Here is a 21,937-nt window from a genome sequence, read left to right as displayed (position 1 = left end):
GCCTTCATCTGAAATCAAACCTGAGGAACTGCAGACGATCAACGTCTCATGGGGCAGCTATCAGTCGCGTGACTCGATTTTCAATTATGCACGACTATCATTCGGTGCTGCAACTGTTTGTTCTAACGGGGATCCTACGGGATATCATCTTAGTCCATATCAGCAGGATTACATAGCTGACTTTCAGATTGGTGGAGACGATACGGACGACTGCAGCATCTTCACTCTTGGCCTCGGTGATGTTCAACCGGACTGTTTCGCCCTTATGAATGCCCATGTAAGCAAACAATTTATTTCTTGAAAATGTTTAAAATTAATATCCCAATTGCCATAGTAACATTTCAAACTTCAAATATCTCAAATCACTCACCGCACTTTAACTTTTATCTTCTTGCAGGACCAAACGTATGACATTGACTGTGGCCCTTCTTCAGTTTCCGCATCGCAGATCATATTAGAACGGGACATCGAGTATCACCAGGATAATCACAGGGAAATAGCATCCAAAGTGCAGTAACAACATAATACGATGAAAAAACGTAAACTCAGATTCACAGCTCCAATAATTAGTCGTGAGACGTAAGTTGCAAACGTTTCTTCTATGTTAAGTCAATTATGATTTGTCATTATCTACACTTTTACAGCATCCAAGTGCCACTTCGAATATCATTCGCCAGCATGGGGATAGATGATCATAAAGTGCAGCGATACCTAGCATTTCGGCGTTTGAAACCGATACCTCGTTACCATCCAGATCGTCGGCAAATCTTGTCCAACACCAAGAAAACTTGGGGAAAGAAACGGCAAGCTGCATTCCAGCGCAGACGACTACAACGCAAAGATCATCTAGAAAAGAAGAAGCGCCTGAGAGATATTCAACTTTCTGGACCCAACCTAATCCCTAGCTGTGGCAAGCACTATCTTGGTTGCAATTTGATCGACGGCCGGTCACTTCGCCCTGTAAAGAACCCACAAGACGGCGAACTGATTGTTTTAGGAAGAGGGTGTACTGGATCTGTAGAATTGGCTCGACATAAAGCCTCCGGGTACTTGATGGCGGCAAAAATTATAGATATGGAGGCTCCTGAAAGGTAATGGACTCAATGAATCAAAACCTATATGCAGACCTGAAACTGACCATTTGTAAAAAAAGGAGGAAAATGTCTTTAAAAAAGAGGAAAATAGCCCAAAATCGTGCTAAAAAGTTCAAATTGTGCTGAAAATAAACAAATAATGTGTAAATTTCAGGAAAAAAAAACTTTTATGGAAAAGAGGAAAAGTTTCAGGTCTGTTTTTAACAAACTTTGTTTCAAACTGACTGGTTTATTTGAGCAAGTTATGCGCATTTTGTTCCGTTTCAGATCTAAGACTCATATGCCTATTCTTTTTGTAATTTTTTTAATGTTCTGCAGTGGTTATCGGGAAATGAAAAAGGAGATCCGTGCGTTGCAAGCAGTAGACGGTGAAGAAGAGTTTCCAAAGTTAATTGGAATTATTCAACAACAGCATTTAGTGGCATTTGCCATGGAATTTGTCGGATACTGGCAAACATACAAAACCACCAGCCTGTGTCAACAAATATACGATAGCGGATCCATTAGTCGAAATAACTGGTTGATGATCATTAAGGACATCGGAAAGGGTGTGCAAACCCTCCATGACAGAGGATATATCCATGCAGATCTTCACATGAACAATGTGCTCTTACACCATCCCCCAAACAGCGATCGGCCTAAAGCTAAGATCATTGATCTTGGGTTTGCAGTTACGCGGGATTGTGCTGTAGGTTTAGGAGACATGAATTCCTGTGAAAAGGAGGACATTTACAGGCGATGCAAACATTTTGCACCTGAACTTGTTGAAGGAGAAAGCTTCTTTTCCGTGCAGACAGATATCTTCTCCTATGGGCGGATGATCAAAAACATCGCAACTGCCTTATCCATAGACGGACTTTCGTCTTTGTCTGACGCATGCACGTGTAGAAACCCAATGATCAGATGCACCATTGGGCACGTGCTGCGGGAGATCGACAAGATATTGTAGAGAGGGGAGGGAGGAAAGGGAGGGTAAAGGGGACGGGTATAGGGAGAAACTTAATGGGGGAGGGGGCACAGGGTTCTCTCTAATATGCGAGTAATGTATGTTATATGTCTCGATATAATAAAGATATAATAAACGAAGGTGGGAGGGGAAGGAGGTGGGTAGGAAATTCCCGATTATCGGAGAAAGAAACAGGGAGAGAAGGCTGGAAGAAAGAGAAAGCTGGAAGGGAGGGCAGGCAGGTAGGGAGGTAAACAGCCAAGCATTCAAACAAATGGGTAGTGAGGGAGGGAGGAAGGGAGTCACGGAGGCTGTGATCAGAAAAATACTTTTACTGATTGGAATTATAAAGAGGGGTCGGGGATGCGCTACTAAAAAGAAGGGATGGTAGGGGAAGGAGGCGGGCATGAATCGGGGAACAAACAGGTAGAGAAGGCTGGATGGAAGGGAGGGCAGGGAGGGAGGGAGGGAGGTAAACAACCAGGCAATCAAACAAAAGGGTAAAGAGGGAGGGACGAAGGGGGTCATGGAGGCAGGGATCGGAAACAAATGCATACTCATTGGTACATTATTTTATTATTAATTACTCGAGAATCCTTGGTATTACATAGGTAATTTATTATATTATTATTTGAACCGTATTATATTAATACGGATTTCTATATTGCCCTGCACATTGCAGGTTAATTGTAAATAATTGTAAATAAAAGTTTAATGAAAGTATGGCACTAATTGATTAATTGACTATTGATTTAGTGTATAAGATTATGGTTCTTTGTCCAATTCACAAGCCCCACCACAAAGACATTTGGCATTTGGACAATAATGTAACAAAATCAAACAACAATACGGTATGTGACTACTTTCCACTAGCCTTACATTATTTTACAAGAATGTGAGAACATGAACAGAAGGATATCTGATGAATATGGACTAGGGACATCAACAAATGTACTACGATAGCGGATCCATAAGTCGAAACAACTGGTTGATGATCATCAAGGACATCGGAAAGGGTGTGCAAACCCTCCATGGCAGAGGATATATCCATGCAGATCTTCACATGAACAATGTGCTCATATTCCATCCCCCAAACAGCGATCGACCTAAAGCTAAGATCATTGATCTTGGTTTTGCTGTTACCAGGGATTGTGCTGTAGGTCTGGGATACATGGATTCATGTCAAAAGCAGGACACTTACAGGCGATGTCCACAATTTGCACCAGAACTTGTTGAAGGAGAAAGCTTTTTCCGTGCAGACAGATATCTTCTCCTATGGGCGGATTATCAAAACATCGCAACTGTCTTGACAATAGACGAACTCTCGCATTTGTCGGACGAATGCATGTGCCGAAACCCAAAGGTCAGATGTACCATAGCACATATGATAAGCGAGATTGACAAGTTATTATAGAGAAGGGAGGGAGGGTGAAAGGATCGGGGTATAGTAGGGAGGAAGCAAATGATCCGAGGGAGGGAATGGGTAGAAATTAAAAGATGGGAGCGAGACTCAGGTCCAGGATCTATTTTGTGCATGTATTTTACATGTGTCTTTTTGAGATATTGACAAGTTTCTATAAAGAGGGTGCGGGAGGGACATGAGTCGGGACGAGGAGAGGTGGAAGGGAGGGTAGGCAGGTGGAGGCAAACAGTCAGGCAATCAAACAAATGGGTAGATACTCTCTGCTTGGGAGGGAGGGAATGAGGGACGGGGAATTAGGGAGGGAGGGAATGAGGGAGGAAATGAGAGATGGGGTGAAGGAGGGAGGGAGGGAGGGAGGAAGGGAGGGGGAGGGAGGGAGGGAGGGAGGAGGAAGAAATAGAGTCACAGGGGCAGGGATCAGGTTAATTGTATATAATTGTAAATAAAAGTTTAGTTTAATTGAAATAAAATTGACTATTGATTTATTGTAATAATTATTGTAATAAATAGGCCTAGTTTATCAAAATACATTATTACAATTACTTGCAAACCATAATTTCATGAAAATTGAGGGCTCACTCTTTAATAAATCTTACTAATATATACATTGTGGCTTTTAAGACTTAAATGGGCACTTTGTGAACCACAACTTCATTCCCCACCATACTCCAAAAATGTTGAGAGATTTTTATACCTATGACTACATAATATTACATATCTTTTTACATTTCGTGAAACATTTTTTGACTTATTCTAAAAAGTATTAGGGGGGCACTTAAGTTGTGGACCGTATATGAAGCTCATAAATACTCGTTTATATTACTGAATACACTAACATGTGTATTGACATGCGTTTAACATGTCAACTGTGAAAACTCTGCCATTTAATTGGATTCCCTACTTGGGAACACGGGTAAACATCATTGGGCTATTAGGACACCCCTATGGAAGACACCCCTATGGAAGATATCCCCTATGGAATATTGGTATTGATGAAGTAATCATCTACTGTTGATATCGGTGTTGATGAAGTAATCATCTACTGCTGATATCGGTATTGATGAAGTAATCATCTACTGCTGATATCGGTGTTGATGAAGTAATCATCTATTGATGATATCGGTGTTGATGAAGTAATCATCTACTGGTGATATCGGTGTTGATGAAGTAATCATCTATTGATGATATCGGTGTTGATGAAGTAATCATCTACTGGTGATATTGGTGTTGATGAAGTAATCATCTACTGCTGATATTGGTGTTGATGAAGTAATCATCTACTGGTGATATCGGTGTTGGTGAAGTAATCATCTACTGCTGATATCGGTGTTGATGAAGTAATCATCTACTGCTGATATTGGTGTTGATGAAGTAATCATCTACTGGTGATATCGGTGTTGATGAAGTAATCATCTACTGCTGATATCGGTGTTCATGAAGTAATCATCTACTTGATCTGGGGCGGATATTTTAAAAATGAATTTAGAAGAGCAGCAACGACATTACGACAACTTGCATTACGGCGAATGTCCTCAAATTTTACATATGATGTAGATTTTTAAATCATTGTTAAAACATCTGAAATGTAATGCAAGTGATGGACCAGGTGTATAGTAATTTGTTCTAACTTTCCATTTTCATATCTAACTTACTCTGCACTGATCTTACAATAAATTAGTGATTTGAGCCATAATGATACCTACATCCTGACTCTGGCTTATATAACTCTCTATCCAACAAGAAACTCATTGAAATACAAACTTTCAAATCAATATCATAGGCATATTGAAATTCAATTAATATACCATGCAGATAATAACCATGATAACCGTGGCCCAATAATTATTAGAGATCCAATTAAGATAAGCAAACATTACTGGGTAGATAACAGGAACTGAATTTTGTCAGTTGGAAGTAATGGAGTAAATCGCCTGTATCAAAATAGCAGTGTATGTTTCATATATGCAGTAATATGCTCAGCCTTATCACAAAATAAACAATAGCATTGACCTTACCCACCAATCAGTAAAGCCTATTATAATCATGTGATGGCTCAATCCAATAGTAAACATGCTCAGAAAAAATGGTGTTGATGATATCGGTGTTGATGAAGTAATCACCTACTGCTGATGTTGGTTTGATGAAGTAATCATCTGCTGCTGATATTGGTGTTGATGAAGTAATCATCTACTGATGATATTGGTGTTGATGAAGTAATCATCTACAGGTGATGTTGGTTTTGATGAAGTAATCATCTGCTGCTGATATTGGTGTTGATGAAGTAATCATCTACTGATGATATCGGTGTTGATGAAGTAACCATCTACTGCTGATATCGGTGTTGATAAAGTAATCATCTGCTGCTGATATTGGTGTTGATGAAGTAATCATCTACTGATGATATTGGTGTTGATGAAGTAATCATCTACTGCTGATATTGGGGTCGATGAAGTAATCATCTACTGATGATATTGGTGTTGATGAAGTAATCATCTACTGATGATATTGGTGTTGATGAAGTAATCATCTACTGGTGATATTGGTTTTGATGAAGTAATCATCTACTGCCGATATTGGTTTTGATGAAATAATCATCTACTGCCGATATTGGTTTTGATGAAATAATCATCTGCTGCTGATATTGGTGTTGATGAAGTAATCATCTATTGATAATATCGGTGTTGATGAAGTAATCATCTATTGATGATATCGGTGTTGATGAAGTAATCATCTACTGGTGATGTTGGTGGTAATGAAGTAATCATCTACTGCTGATATCGATGTTGATTAAGTAATCATCTACTGGTGATATCGGTATTGATGAAGTAATCATCTACTGCTGATATCGATGTTGATGAAGTAATCATCTACTGGTGATATTGGTGTTGATGAAGTAATCATCTACTGGTGATATTGGTGTTGATGAAGTAATCATCTATTGATGATATCGGTGTTGATGAAGTAATCATCTACTGGTGATATCGATGTTGATGAAGTAATCATCTACTGCTAATATTGGTGTTGATGAAGTAATCATCTACTGGTGATATTGGTGTTGATGAAGTAATCATCTATTGATGATATCGGTGTTGATGATGTAATCATCTACTGGTGATATTGGTGTTGATGAAGTAATCATCTACTGCTGATATCGATGTTGATGAAGTAATCATCTACTGCTGATATTGGTGTTGATGAAGTAATCATCTACTGGTGATATTGGTGTTGATGAAGTAATCATCTATCGATGATATCGGTGTTGATGAAGTAATCATCTATTGATGATATCGGTGTTGATGAAGTAATCATCTACTGCTGATATCGATGTTGATGAAATAATCATCTATTGATGATATCGGTGTTGATGAAGTAATCATCTACTGCTGATATCGGTGTTGATGAAGTAATCATCTACTGCTGATATCGGTGTTGATGAAGTAATCATCTACTGGTGATATCGGTATTGATGAAGTAATCATCTACTGGTGATATCGGTATTGATGAAGTAATCATCTACTGCTGATATCGGTGTTGATGAAGTAATCATCTACTGCTGATATCGATGTTAATGAAGTAATCATCTACTGGTGATATTGGTGTTGATGGAGTAATCATCTACTGGTGATATTGGTGTTGATAAAGTAATCATCTACTAGCTTCTACTGATATCATCTACTGCTGATATTGGTATTGATTAAGTAGCTCCTTACTTTTGCAGTTGGTGTTGTAGCTATCTGTCGATGATGAAGTAATCATCTATTACTGATATTGTTGTTGATGGACTTATCATCTATTGCTGATATCGGTTTTGACGAAGTAGCTATGATGATGTTGATGAAGTAATCACATACTGTTGATATTGGTGTCGATGAAGTAATCATTTACAGGTGATATTGGTGGTAAAAAAGTAATCATCTACTGCTGATGTTGGTGTTGATGAAGTAATCATCTACTGCTGATATCGGTGTTGATGAAATAATCATCTACTGCTGATATTGGTGTTGATGAAGTAATCATCTACTGCTGATATCGGTGTTGATGAAGTAATCATCTACTGCTGATATTGGTGTTGATGAAGTAATCATCTACTGCTGATATCGGTTTTGATGAAGTAATCATCTACTGCTGATATTGGTGTTGATGAAGTAATCATCTACTGATGATATTGGTGTTGATGAAGTAATCATCTACTGCTGCTATTGGTGTTGATGAAGTAATCATTTACTGGTGATATTGGTTTTGATGAAGTAATCATCTAGAGGTGATATTGGTGTTGATGAAGTAATCATCTACTGCTGATATCGGTGTTGATGAAGTAATCATCTACTGCTGATATTGGTGTTGATGAAGTAATCATCTACTGCTGATATCGGTGTTGATGAAGTAATCATCTACTGCTGATATCGGTGTTGATGAAGTAATCATCTACAGGTGATATTGGTGTTGATGAAGTAATCATCTACAGGTGATATTGGTGTTGATGAAGTAATCATCTAGAGGTGATATTGGTGTTGATGAAGTAATCATCTACTGCTGATATCGGTGTTGATGAAGTAATCATCTACTGCTGATATTGGTGTTGATGAAGTAATCATCTACTGATGATATTGGTGTTGATGAAGTAATCATCTACTGCTGATATTGGTGTTGATGAAGTAATCATCTACAGGTGATATTGGTGTTGATGAAGTAATCATTTATGTAACATGTAATATAGTTGCTTATTAGAATACTTCCCTGTCCCATTTGACTCTGAGATGAAAGTGTTTCTTAAGCCAGGTTCCACAGCTTAACCCAAAATTGACAACCATGAGAGTTTACCAAGTAGCGCGGAAAAGGGTAATTTTTACCAGTAGCAAGGACCGCGAAATTTGCAAAATAGGGAGTATTTAATTTGTGGACTGTCCGCAAAATTTGACTATGAAAGCAGCAAAATAGGGAGTATTTTATTTGCACTGTCCGCAAAATTTGGATAAAAGGGGTACTTGAGAAAATCCGGTAATTTTATGTCAATATTTATAGTGTAATTGAAAAGGGATATTTGAAATTCTAGTCATTGCAAAGGGGTGTTTGAAATTCTAGTCATTGAAAGCCACAAAAAAGGGGTTGTTTTGGTGCAAATTTTGTCCTCGATTTTGCATAAAAAGGGGCTAAATTTGATTTAAAATCATTGCAAAGATTTGGTAACTCTCATGGTTGCCAACTTTTGTGTTGAGTTGGGGGCCGGGTTTTAGCCCTTTGTTACAATAACTCTAATAATGATGCTATAGTAATAAAAGTATAAATAATGCAAGTGACACTGATTTAATTCATTTAAATAAGTTTAATTATATCAAATCATTTATAAACAATTCAGCACAATATGTTACGCAGTCCTCCGCATGCCCGACACGACGCGATGATCTCTAGAGCCAAACAAGAGCAAATACCGGATCAGTCGGGATTATTATGGCTTTCGATACGGGTATCATCATAGGGCAGCAGTGTTTGGGTTAGGATTTGGGTTTACAGTTATCGACCAAGGGAAGTGTCGAACTAACGGAGGACTACATACCCGGCCACAAATTTATTTATGGGTCTATTGGCATATCATTATTATTAGAAAGAACTCGGTAATAATAAGCCATGAATATTATATACATACATATTTACAGGACTAATTTATCTACATTGACGAACCAACATACAAACTATAATGAGTTATTTTAATATTAGTAATAATGAATACAAAACATAATACCTACGTGGCTGCCTCTTCCCAGTGGCCAAGGAGCAACCCAGCAAAAAGAAAACGTTTAACTGATGTGTTCAATGAAGGATATAATATTGTCTAAAGGCCAAAAGGGCATACAATATTATTTTTAAATAACTTTCAGAAACATATTTGAAAAGTTTCTGCAAAACATTCTAACATAATGTAAGTAATGTATTGACAAATTATTGTACCAAAATGTTTACCAACAATTATGTTATAATAACATTGTTATAAAAAGTTTTATAAAACGTTTTTTTCATGACCTTTATGTAACCCAACATTATGTTATTGCACGTTTGATCAAAACCAAAACACATAAAACGTTTAAAATATTTTTGTATTTATTGGGAAATCATGCACTGATCGCGAAAGTCGACTTTTTTCCTTCCCAATGATCATGACCCAAACCCACTGATCGCAAAATTCTAGTGACTGCACTTTCCAGTGACCATATTAAGCCGGGCTTGAAACATGCATCAATGTTTCTTAACTGCAGTCTTCAGTCAAGGCATAGGCATATAACTACGTTTCTATTCTTGAAGATACGTCTACAGAGTTCAGCTTGCCAAGACAACCGTTTTTACAGAGCTCAGTTTGCCAAGACAACCGTTTCAACAGCTCAGCTTGCCAAGACAACCGTTTTTACAGAGCTCAGTTTGCCAAGACAACCGTTTTTACAGAGCTCAGCTTGCCAAGACAACCGTTTCAACAGCTCAGCTTGCCAAGACAACCGTTTTTACAGAGCTCAGTTTGCCAAGACAACCGTTTCTACAGCTCAGCTTGCCAAGACAACCGTTTTTACAGAGCTCAGTTTGCCAAGACAACCGTTTCAACAGCTCAGCTTGCCAAGACAACCGTTTTTACAGAGCTCAGTTTGCCAAGACAACCGTTTCTACAGAGCTCAGCTTTGCCAAGCTCAGCTTGCCAAGACAACCGTTTCTGCAGCTCAGCTTGCCAAGACAACCGTTTTTACAGAGCTCAGTTTGCCAAGACAACCGTTTCTACAGCTCAGCTTGCCAAGACAACCGTTTCTACAGAGCTCAGCTTGCCAAGACAACCGTTTCTGCAGCTCTGCTTGCCAAGACAACCGTTTCTACAGAGCTCAGCTTGCCAAGACAACTGTTTCTGCAGCTCTGCTTGCCAAGACAACCGTTTCTACAGAGCTCAGCTTGCCAAGACAACCGTTTCTACAGAGCTCAGTTTGCCAAGACAACCGTTTCTACAGCTCAGCTTGCCAAGACAACCGTTTTTACAGAGCTCAGTTTGCCAAGACAACCGAGCTCAGCTTGCCAAGACAACCGTTTCTACAGAGCTCAGCTTGCCAAGACAACCGTTTCTGCAGCTCTGCTTGCCAAGACAACCGTTTCTACAGAGCTCAGCTTGCCAAGACAACACTGCAAAAACAGTGTTTAGAAATTAAACACTTTTCTAAACGCAATTTTGCCTTCACAATGTGTCGAATTTATGAACATTGTTCAATGATGGTGTTCAATTTCTAAACATCTGACATCCATATTCTAATGTTTCTAAACACATTCTTGCCTTCACTTTCTAAACAGTTGCTACAGAGTTCAGCTTGCCAAGACACACGTTTACACAGAGTTAAACTTGCCAAGACAGTTTGCCAAACCGTTTCTACACCGTGGCCGTGAGACTTCAGTTTGCCAAGACAACCGTTTCTACAGAGTTCAGCTTGCCAAGACAACCTATCCTTTTGACAATGAACACTGATTGTTAAAAGATTAAAACTATCCTACGTCAACCTGAATACAAAAGTATAAATATATTACATATTTACTAACACGCATAGTAAAATATAAAAGATCCATTTTTTGTATCAAAACATTAGTTTACAAAAACAACAAGTTACAAAAAAATCTACAGCAATGGCAGATACTTCCATATCTGCTGGATTTATCACAAAAGTACACATAATTCTTACACGTTACATTTATCTAATTACGCTTTACATATACTTTTAAGTATAAAGTACTGTATAATTACTAGTAGGAACAAAACAGTTAAATTAGGTTAAAAATCCCTGTACAGTTTTGTAGCCCGCGAGCCTTCCTGGTTCTCATTCCCGATTGCAATCATGTACAGTGTTCGAAACCTTTGTAACTTTAGCTACGTTCGGACATCGACGTGACTTGATTTCGAAATGTCATATTTCTTGACTAATAACTACGAGTATACCTACCAGTTCTCGGTGAAGATTTTAGTATACACGAACTACGCATGTGACTAAAACTTCCAATCTCAATATCTTATATCACTTATAAGAATATCATTATTGTTTTCTGAATGCCATATAAACCGCAATCAACAATATTATAGTTGAAGTTAACTCTTCAATCATAACAATATTATATTCGATTTCTTTTGTCTTAAAATGCTGATAGGCCTATATAAGCTAGTTACTGAATCAGTTCTTTGGAGTCGCTATTACTAAAATCAGCAAGCTCCGTTGTAGCTACTGGGTTTTCAAACGCCACGTGTGATCCATTCCCGAAGTCTGAAAAAAAAAGTAAATCAAGGTTAAAATTGTTTTCTATATCCGGCCTATTCAAATCACCGCACACACTCACTCACATGCTATCCACAGGACAAATTGTTTTACAGCATCAGAGATGATAGCATTCACACGGAAGATGTTATGCCCCACCATCGTCTCCCATTCCAAGCCTAACAGATCCAGAACGACTTCACTGTCTATACATGACGCTCGCATATAATATGTAGCACCAGGTGAATAGTCCAAGTGCAACATGACGTATGATTGCCCTAAAGGATGCTCAACATCACGGCAGACCCAGAGCAGAGGGTGACTGTTCAGCGAACAAGGGACACGCCGTCATATGCATGCACAGTAGTCGAGTATATGTCAATCCACGTAAGATAATACGCGGTACAGCAGGATCTCGAAAGTTTTTTGGATGTATATGTCTCAGTTGCAAGTTTAATGCACATGTACTGATTTAAAGAAAATTAATGTCTCCTTGTCTTTATCACTTTGCACTTTTCATACATGTCTATGGCTATCTCCCTAACTGATGTAGCGTCGCTTCTTATTTTTAGAAGAACCAGTCTGCAACAATCGGTGGGACATAATATCGAGGGCATAGAGCAAAAACCACCTAGCCTATGTCCATTTGGTTTCTCAATTACATTTTACTCATTTCGGTAACAAATATGACGGTTAATTCTGCCCTCCACAAGAAAATGTAAGTTACTTTCGGGTATATGCATGTTCACTTGTGTCTAACTATAACTTATAAGTGGTCAAGTGACCATGCATATACCCCAAAGTCACTTGCATTTATTATAGAGGGCATAATTAACCGTCCATTTGTTGCCGAAATGAGTAATAGGCCTATGTAATTGAGAAAACAAATGGACATATATGGTTCTGGCTCTAAGCGATATGTGCTAGAAAGGCATGTCTAGAATATACTGATGCGCAAATAGCAGTCATAACAAAAATATGAGGGAATGAATCTCAAAATGCCCCCCCCCGGATCTGATACATTTATTCACTTACCATTACTAGGTACATCCATCTTCATACCGTACCCATAGTCTGGTACCCCGCTGCTCATAGTATCTTCGAATGGATCATGGTTTAAGAATAGGATCTTTGCCCTGTATAGAAACACTGTAGCGAGCACAATGTAGCCATTGAGTACTGCAAGGATACTAATGGACAACCGATGGAAATCTGCGTGTATTAATTCTCCCAGTAACACCCATACGATCATTACAAAAATGCAACCTGCAAAAGAAAGAGATGCGAAATTTTCATATAGCTCGCTTTTTGGGAGTGAACGAGTTAGATTGGTTGACTGGGCAGACTCCTTACAACATTTTGTCATAGTTTACCCACGTTTTAAGCTGAATTTATACTCCATCGCTGATCGACGAGCGATTGGTTTTCAGCCAATGAGGTGGTACGCTTTTTATTGCATCGGGGAAAGCGAGCTACCTCATTGGTTAAATACTAATCGCTCGCCACTCAGCGATGGAGTATAAATTCAGCTTTAGATTGGTAATAACTCATTCAACCATTCTCCGGTCACTTTCTGGATAGCTGGACTGAACAAATTAATTTGACGTATAATTATGTCGACTTATAATTATATCTGGGCCATATACTGGCCCGGGTTGCATGTCAAATTGGTCGTATCAGGGACAGATTTGAACTTTATTGAGAATTAAAACTGTCAAAAGGAATTTGTTAGAATTTAAAGGCGACGACAAACTATGTGCACATCAAGAAACAGTGGCATTCAGTTTAAATAAATCGCTTGTTGTTAGATACGTACATGTGTATGAAACATCGCTTGTTGTTAGAGACCTACATGTGTATGAAACAATCTTAACTTACCTATATTGGCCAGCAATATAGTATCAATTTGTACATGTGACATGGACACCATATGTGATATACGTCGTCTTGCTATCAACGCCACTCCTAGGTTGAGAACTAACAATATATAGATATAGATGAATGAGAACTGCAGATGGGCCGTGTCATATTTACAGTCTCCTACGACTGGCAGCGGTGTGCCACCAGGCTTTGGAGTTGGGCCACCATCTCTTGGTACCAACATAGGTGGCTCTAAGATCAACCATTCAATGTCGATAACAAATTGGAAAGCAGCTAGGAATAGGAACAGAATCACCTGGCTTCCGGTTTCAATAAAACTGGTCTTTGGACCTGATATTGTACGATGTCTGCCCATACGGTAAAGACGTACTGTCATGAGGAACAACGCAGCATAGCACATAGCGAATCCGATGCCAGAATCAATACGTTGTATAGCACATACGGGTACCGACACAGGCACGGCGAACACAATAACCAAAGTAAACATTTGGAAGACACCAATGAGCACCATAAGCAGCAAGAAAGGAGACATGGCTTGGGTGACGGGCTCCTTCCATCGTAGAATAACCAACACAATCAAGGCTATCGTTATAAGCAGTCCAATGGCGGCGAAAACGATTACGGCATAGAACCAGGCCGACGTCAGCTCGGACGAACCAACATCCACTTGAGGTTGTTTGGATGGCTTTTTCGCTTCTGTCGTCGGATTCGGTTTATCGGGTAATTTTGACGGGGTTGGTTTAGGTGTAGTTGCCTTTGTAGTTGTTGGTTGTTCAGTTGTCATTGTCGTCGTTGTTGGTTGATTCGTTGTAACTGAAATGTAATTAAGTCAAACAATTAGCTAAGTCATACACTAGGACACATTATGAAACAAAATATGGATGACACAGAGGATCCTGTAAAAAAGACAAATACATACACACACATAAAAACAATGAATACACCCGCTTTTCACTGCTAAGAATTATAAAGATGTAGGGCCTAAATAAAGAAAAGGCATGTCACTACTCTTCTCAGGACTGGAGCACAGATTTCCGCAAAGCACAATTCTTACAACTGATTCGTACACTGTAAGAGATGGCCTTTAATCTTAATCTTCCACACAGGGAGTGTGATTTCAAATGGGATTATCTGAATGGGCGATTCCATTTGAAATCTACACCCCCTGTGTGGGAGATTAAGGCCATTTCTTCCAATGGGTGGTACATGTGTATGGATTTCAAATGGAATTGACCAAGAGAGACCTGAAGACTTGAGAAGTAATGAGCACATTATGGAGGCGTGTGTTTGTTGAGATACCACTTCATGTAATAATACATAGAATAATGATCCACATGTAATTTTGAATAGAAGAATATTAAACTTCAAATGAGTGAATGTTCTTAGTCATCCAGTTTCACACACACACACATACATACTGACCATTATTTTCAGTTTGGTTCCCATCATCCACTCGTACATAAGTTAGTCGAACTCCAATATAGAGCAGATACGATCATTAGTGAGTCCGAACAAGTTCCCGAGGAAAAGGACCACATTAAGCCAGCCCTTCCCTTAATAAATGTGGTTATCCGGACTGGGCCTTTCTTATAGCCACCAAGAGTATGGAACCAAGGACCGGAGGCGCGAGTGGTCAAACCAACAGCACCCGTGTTACTATACCACATATTTCGGGAATCTCGGAACGTGTGAAGAACCACTTCAAATCCTACGGAATTTCCACGTCCTTCAAACCAGTTAACACGCTTCGCGGGAAACTTGTGAATGTAAAGGACAAGCAGCCGAAGGATAAACGTTTGAACTGAGTGTTCGAGGTTGTGTGTGGTGACACCGATTGCTCAGCGGCTTATGTTAGAGAACCCAAACAGGCGTTAAATTCCGTATTGGTCAACATAGGAGACCAAGTACCAACGAAGCGTAAAACTCCGGTGTTTACCTCCATTTAAAGGACACTGGACACTCAATTAAGAACGAGGAAGTCGTGATTCTGAATCAGGAGGAACAATGGCATAGGAGAGGCATAAAGGAAGCCATTTGGGAGCGCATTGAGCAACCATCACTGAACAAGAGATGGGGACTCCGCTTCAACTTATCTCATGCATGGGACCGGGCCATCGGGACGATACTTAGCCGCGCCGTCTATCACGTGACCAGTCCAGCGGGTCAGTTGTCTGACGAAGTCTGGTGGTTCCAGACACAACGTCGCAATAGTTGCAAAAAGTAAGTTCCAGTGTTAAATTTAATTCCAAAACTCTATTAAATTTCAAAGTTCCTCTATTGTTTATACAACATTATAAATGCTATGGGTATTATAGTCCTGCATAAAACCAGTCACCTACTTTTTTCAGTAGTCCTCAGTACAGTTGTCGGCATCGTAGTAGTTGGCGGTAAATGTGTGGTCATTACGGCTGTCGTTGGTGGCAGACATTGTCCACATTCACTGCGATCGTCGCAACTGGAGGTTGGCGTACCTGGTTGTAACGTTTGTTCTACTCCTTCATACAATGTAACCCCATCGTCAGGAATTTGTAAATTGCCAGGTTGCCAATATCCTACCTGTACAACGTGTATACATTAAAAGAAATATTACGTTTTTACGGATGTTGCTGTAATGTTATTAAACCTGAAAGTAGATTTTTCTTTTCGTTACTGCTTATAACACAGAATATATGGTACTTGAAAAACGAAGTACATACCTTCACATACTCAAAATTGCCATTGTTGGCAATATCCTGGTAGTTCCAGACTTCAAATGTGGGCATAATGGCATTTTCCTCGTCTGTAATACCAAAGAACGAACCATCTTCTCTTGTGAAAGTATACGATTTGACGGCGTTACGAAATTCCTCAGGTGTAGCACTGAGAAACTCAGCACACATTCCACTTACAGCCTGAGGGCATTTGGTTTTTAGAAGCATATCAATGCCAGTGGCGACAACTTTGACGGAGTCTATAATACTTTCAACAAGCTGCCCATTAACGTCGATTACATCCGAGCTGACGCCTTCTGATCCGTCACAAGTGTTAGGCGCACCACAATTGAACGTGCTGTCGATGTATTCTTTAAACCATGGATTTCTTGTGCTATTGTTCACTCGCAAAGATGTTACGTATTGTTTGAAGTTGTCAGGAACAGTTTCTTCAGCCTTGATAGCAAGCGAACCTTTAAATGAACGGATAGATCCACCAGCGCCACCGATGATGAACCGGTTAGTCTCCAGATCGTATGGGTATGCTAGCACCCATGTAATGTGTCGTACATCGCCGCCTCTAATCACAAGTTGATGTTGAAGACTGGTAATATCGTCCATCTTCAAAAACGCCACAACTACATTATCGAGTGTTTTATCGAGAATGGAGTCCATCACCTGAGGATAGGTGTTATTTGGACCCAACATCTCTTGCGTTGCGATGCATAGTTGAGCATTAGTAGCAGCTTCATTGAATGCTTTCACATCTAAAGAAAGAACATAACAAGTACATAAATATAAAAGCCAAATGTACAGAATATAGCGGGATGACCAGGTAACCTGTCTGTATCATGATTAAAAGTAAACTTTTACCAAAATGTAACTTATACTTGTTGTGCATGTTAACTGGTTGTTCCTGTGCGGCAAGTTTGTTTTCCAAGTCATGCATTAAAAGGACATAAACACGGTGCTTCTGCAGCTCAAGAACAGCATATTAAGGGTTAGGTTTATCGTTTAGTGTTCCAGGAACATTAGGGTTTGGGACGGGTAGGGCTAGTACTCCAGGAGCTCTTGATTAAACCTTATTTTTCCAACAACCTTCCGCCATGCACTCTTTTTCTTTCAGGTGCATACCAACCTAAATAGACTATTCGCAACAGCCCTCTTCCACACAGGGAATGATTTACTCTATATAAAATAATTTCAGAAGGTGTTGACGATCGCTCAATTTTGCGTCATATATTAACAGGCATCATGAAAGAGAATAAAAAATATACAGAACAATGAACTCCCTAAATCAAACGAATACGTCTGCTGTCAGGCATTGGGTGAGGAAGAGAAATAACAATCCGATTCCACCTGCCATGGCACTAAGCAAGAACTAAGAAGTAAGAACAACCACATACTCTAACCATAACGCAATTTCAACAGCAAAGGTTCTTAATCCTTACCCTAAAATTAACCCTAATTAGTATCTCTTGGGCAGGCGATCATTATTCTAAAGTCTTCCCTTATAGCAATGTTTGCCTACCATTAACTATGTCCTCGTCATCACTAGAATAAACCACGGAAACATAAGTCCAACTGTAATGTCCCAACAGCTCTATGACGGCACGGGCTTTGGATGCATCGGAAGCAAATGTGCCGGCCCTGTAGAGGTACGCATTCGATGGTGTCAGGGTATCGCCTGGTCCGTAGCTTATCTGTAACACGGGGAAAGAGTTGCATAAGGTTTGCGTAAGTGCACTGAAATCAAATAAATGTCGATTGCTGCATATATTAATATAATATGCAAGAGGTGCATGATTGAAGTGAACCTGTTCTAAAAAGTTATCAGGCTAGACGCTTCGAAAGAGAACCAGACAGTCCGGCCTGATGACAGATACACGGACATCTGCCTTTATTTTTTAAGCGTTATCCTATTAGTATTAGAGAGAAACTGTGTACCTGTGTGTACTTGTATTGACCCGTCAGCTCAGCCGTACTCAATGTAACATCTTCTGACTCTGATCCTATCACACCGATAACAGACGACCATATCTGATTGGTGGACACTGACACATGGGATCCACTCAACAGCGAAGACAGATCACGAACTGCACGGGAGCTTCTCAGACACGTATCAAAAACGGTTGTTCCAAGGGTCACTCCTGGCAGTATATTAGGGTCATTGTTAATCATATCAATGGCGTATAGCATAGCTTCTATATTCAGCAGTCCAGATAATCTAAAGTCGCCACATTCAGAGAGATGATCACCGGCTTCATGGAGAGCGAAGAGTCCAGGGATCTGAAGCTGACCATCAATGTGAAGGTAGCTATCCGGGTTGCTGGACGGATTACATTCAAAGCAACGACCCATGCATTCACTGTTGGCGGGGTCTCTTTCGCCATTTGCGTCGTAAAACTTGATGCTATTTGTGTCCAGAGAGAGTCCGTCATTTGAAGTCCAACTGCCAACCTTCAATTTAAGTAAAACGAAATCCAAAGATTACAATTCTGTATGATTAGTTTTTAACATTACATTCAATAGTTTCATACTGTATGATATTCGAGATTTTCTTCTGTTTAACAAAAGGCCAAAATAGCATAAGGCGCTCCTTTGAGTTCATCACGTTCATTAAGAATATCCAGTATTATTGTGAAAAAATGTTTTTAAAAAATCCGCTTACTGATAGACACAATGAGGGAAAAGAACACGAACGGCCACGATTTTATCTTAGATCCTCTGATGCTCTATGTGAAATTCATCTCAATTTGCAAAAATAACTAAAAAAGATCATATCTTGCACTTACACTCTTTTAAAAACATTCAAAAACTCGCAGTTGTACCGGTTTCATTATGCAAGTGTCAAATTATGTTAAAAATGTAATTACCAATGCATAGGTAGTCGCAGACCCATCATCTGTCTTCTGATAGTTGAGTATATCATACATTGCAGGCCCATTACCATTAGCATCAAACTGGAAGGTAGAACCATCGCTAAAATAGTCCACTTTTGCTGCTCGCACTTTGTCCTGTAGTACCGTCATATTCCCAATGACCTCAGTACACAGATGATCAGTCTTATCCGGGCAAAGTTCCTGCATGGCATCGTGTAGACCTTGTGCGAATGCCTTAACAGCCAGAATAATATAAGAAACTTCAGGTTCTTGTGGATCTTCCGCGAGCATTGTATTAACGTCCCAAGGACACGTAGTCCATTCACTCCTCTGTACTACATCGTAACCATAGAGATTACATTGATATTTCTCAGATATAAACACCTTCCACCACGGATTACGAATGTTCGCGTACGGATTCAGCGCGGAATAATACGCCGAGAAACCCGGATCAATCATCTGTTTAAATTCTAGGGTTATAGCGCCTTGTGAGGTGATCGGCGATGCTGCGGTTACGTAGTCGCGTGATCCCCACGTATCGGATCCAACCCATTGCAAGTCGGTGATGCTTAACGATTCTGCTGCCAGAAGTAGATCTCGTGTATCATAATCAGAGGTTAGCAGCAAAACAACATTGGCTTGAGGGTTACCTCGGAGATTCCTTACGACAGATTTGAAACCCTCCATATCGTAACTAGCTGATATCTTTGTACTCATTGCAACACAGATATCTTTGGACGTTTTCTTCTCTGATATCAACTTGTACATATCGTTTCCGTATTCATCATCAGAGTAGACAACAGAGACATATTTCCAGTTCATTTGCTTAAGGATATCAAGAAGGGCATCTGCTTGGAAATTATCGGATGCGACAGTACGTTGGAAGAATGGATACGTTACGTTGTCGTCCAGTACCGTTGTAGTTGCAGCATAGCTAATCTGTGGCACCTGTATGAAGAGTAGGTGTGAAAAGTATAAATAAAGACCTGAGCGCAAGGAGACTTGTAAGTCCACTTGGCCCCTCATCATGTATACACTAAAGTTACGTATAGTTTCTTAGGGTTTTATAATGTTTAATACATGTTCCAGGGTCAAAACATCATGAAAGGTTGTGAAAGATTTGTTTTGGCCCCTGAACATGTATAAAACATTACCAAACTATACGCAACTTTAGTTTAAACACGTTGAGGGGCCAAGTGGACTTACGATCTTCTTGCACTCAGGTCTTCATATGAAGAGCTTGTTTCCAAACCATGTTAAGTCCACAACCACATGTTTCTCATTTACACGTGTGATACAATCACAATTACTTTGACAAGTTTGACATTAGCAACAATGAGTTGTACAATCAACAAGCCATTATTTACCAGAACAATGCTGCTTAACAATATGCAGATTATTTTGTTCTCATTTGGGAACCAAAGGCCTCACACAGTATTGTTACTGAGCATCCATCCACTGTTTGCTTTGTAGTGGTGCATCAAACTGAAATTACTATACCTATAGCATCACAACCCATTGCAATATCGCACAGGTAAATCAAAAACATGTGCTTGGGGACTTAACATGGTTTGGAGCCAAGCGTTTCATATTGATATATTTTATTAGTATTACTTCCAGTTATAATCATAACCTAAACTTCTTAATATTACCCCCAATCCTGTCCCTATAACCCTTATTTATATATTGTGGTAACAGCAGTGATTATTAAGTCTTGCTGAACCTTCGGGACAGAAGATTAAAATGACAAAAGAAAAATATTACGCATAAATCAATTCAATTAAAAATGGTTATGAGAATCGTTTAATATAAAATGTAGAAAAAAAAAAAAGCACATGATAATCTCCTGACTCTCACTATGCTATGGTTTTCTTGTGTTGTGAAATAGGGATGGGACTTCTATATGCTCGGACGGGATGGGGCTCATATAGTGTGACCAAAACTTACCTGCAATGGAGTTACAACATCTGCCAATGCCAGAGTTACATCACTCGTCTGTTCCCCTATAACACCACTAACCACTACTCGATTTTGTGGATACCCATAGCGATATTCCACTGTAGCACTGATGAAATTCGCCGCATCTCTTTGGGCCCGTTTAGGGCTTCCACAGGTATCAAAAGCAACACCACCCAGTTTTAGGTTAGGAAGAACGGTTAGATCGCGGTTGACTTCGTCAATGGCGTACAGAAAAGATTCAATGTACTGCATGTTGTAGAAGATCATCTCATCTTTGCAGTCATGTTCGTTGTCATCAAGTTCGTGAAGACGGAAAAAACCTAGAAAACAGAAGACATCAGATTTGAGACTATTTTTTATCGTGACTTTTGTTTGCAAAATGATTTCTAAAAGCCAAGGTTTTTCCGACATTATATCAAATTGAACGCAGTCACCGATGCATAGTTTGAAATTTGATCTGGGGGTTACAGAACCAAACTTTTATAAATATGCAAAAGTACTCAGAACTGACTGAAATGCACAATGATGAACATGTCTTTTTTTAAATAGTCGTATCGTAAGCAGCCAATACCATCGGAGCGTTTAGATGACATTCTCGCTCTATCGGAAGGCAATTTTGCCGATATATTGATTCGGTAGAATGTCCAGCGTCAGTGGTCATATCACTCCCAGTTTAACACAAGTCAGCTTTCAACTGACACAACTTTGAATTGCAGTCGCTAGCAACGACTGAATACCCGGTAGCATAATGATAAATACCTTACTGTGAACAAACATAATTATATTGATCCATCGACGACT

General features: G+C 39.5%; 2 protein-coding genes across 3 annotated transcripts in view; one reads left to right on the top strand and one right to left on the bottom strand.

Annotated features, from left to right (window-relative positions):
* Positions 1 to 650: 650 nt before the first annotated feature.
* On the top strand, positions 651 to 2,043 carry LOC140158961 (uncharacterized). The gene is made up of 2 exons (XM_072182260.1): positions 651 to 1,091; positions 1,413 to 2,043. The coding sequence occupies exons 1-2, from the start codon at positions 679 to 681 to the stop codon at positions 2,041 to 2,043; spliced, it is 1,044 nt and encodes a 347-aa protein (XP_072038361.1). The 5' UTR covers positions 651 to 678.
* A 9,054-nt stretch (positions 2,044 to 11,097) lies between these two features.
* Positions 11,098 to 21,937, bottom strand: part of LOC140146762 (uncharacterized) — a 37,774-nt gene continuing 26,934 nt past the window's right edge. For both annotated transcript variants that reach the window (XM_072168642.1, XM_072168648.1), the window contains exons 12-20: positions 21,125 to 21,456; positions 19,172 to 20,125; positions 18,243 to 18,755; positions 17,827 to 17,998; positions 16,302 to 17,062; positions 15,945 to 16,161; positions 13,603 to 14,418; positions 12,760 to 12,990; positions 11,098 to 11,733 (exon numbers count right to left, since the gene is read on the bottom strand). In XM_072168642.1, coding sequence (XP_072024743.1) covers positions 11,636 to 11,733; positions 12,760 to 12,990; positions 13,603 to 14,418; positions 15,945 to 16,161; positions 16,302 to 17,062; positions 17,827 to 17,998; positions 18,243 to 18,755; positions 19,172 to 20,125; positions 21,125 to 21,456 — 4,094 coding nt within the window. In that variant the 3' untranslated portion in view covers positions 11,098 to 11,635. The remainder of the gene's footprint in view (positions 11,734 to 12,759; positions 12,991 to 13,602; positions 14,419 to 15,944; positions 16,162 to 16,301; positions 17,063 to 17,826; positions 17,999 to 18,242; positions 18,756 to 19,171; positions 20,126 to 21,124; positions 21,457 to 21,937) is intronic.

The sequence above is a fragment of the Amphiura filiformis genome, chromosome 1 (genome assembly GCF_039555335.1).
Source record: "Amphiura filiformis chromosome 1, Afil_fr2py, whole genome shotgun sequence".
Classification (NCBI taxonomy): domain Eukaryota; kingdom Metazoa; phylum Echinodermata; class Ophiuroidea; order Amphilepidida; family Amphiuridae; genus Amphiura; species Amphiura filiformis.
Note: the sequence above shows the minus strand (reverse complement) of the source record. Positions and strands in the feature narration are given on the sequence as shown.

Coding starts and splice junctions, on each gene's coding strand:
- LOC140158961 (XM_072182260.1), top strand. CDS start 679: ATGGGGATAGATGATCATAAAGTGCAGCGATACCTAGCATTTCGGCGT. Junction 1,092..1,412: donor GATATGGAGGCTCCTGAAAG/GTAATGGACTCA, acceptor AATGTTCTGCAG/TGGTTATCGGGAAATGAAAA.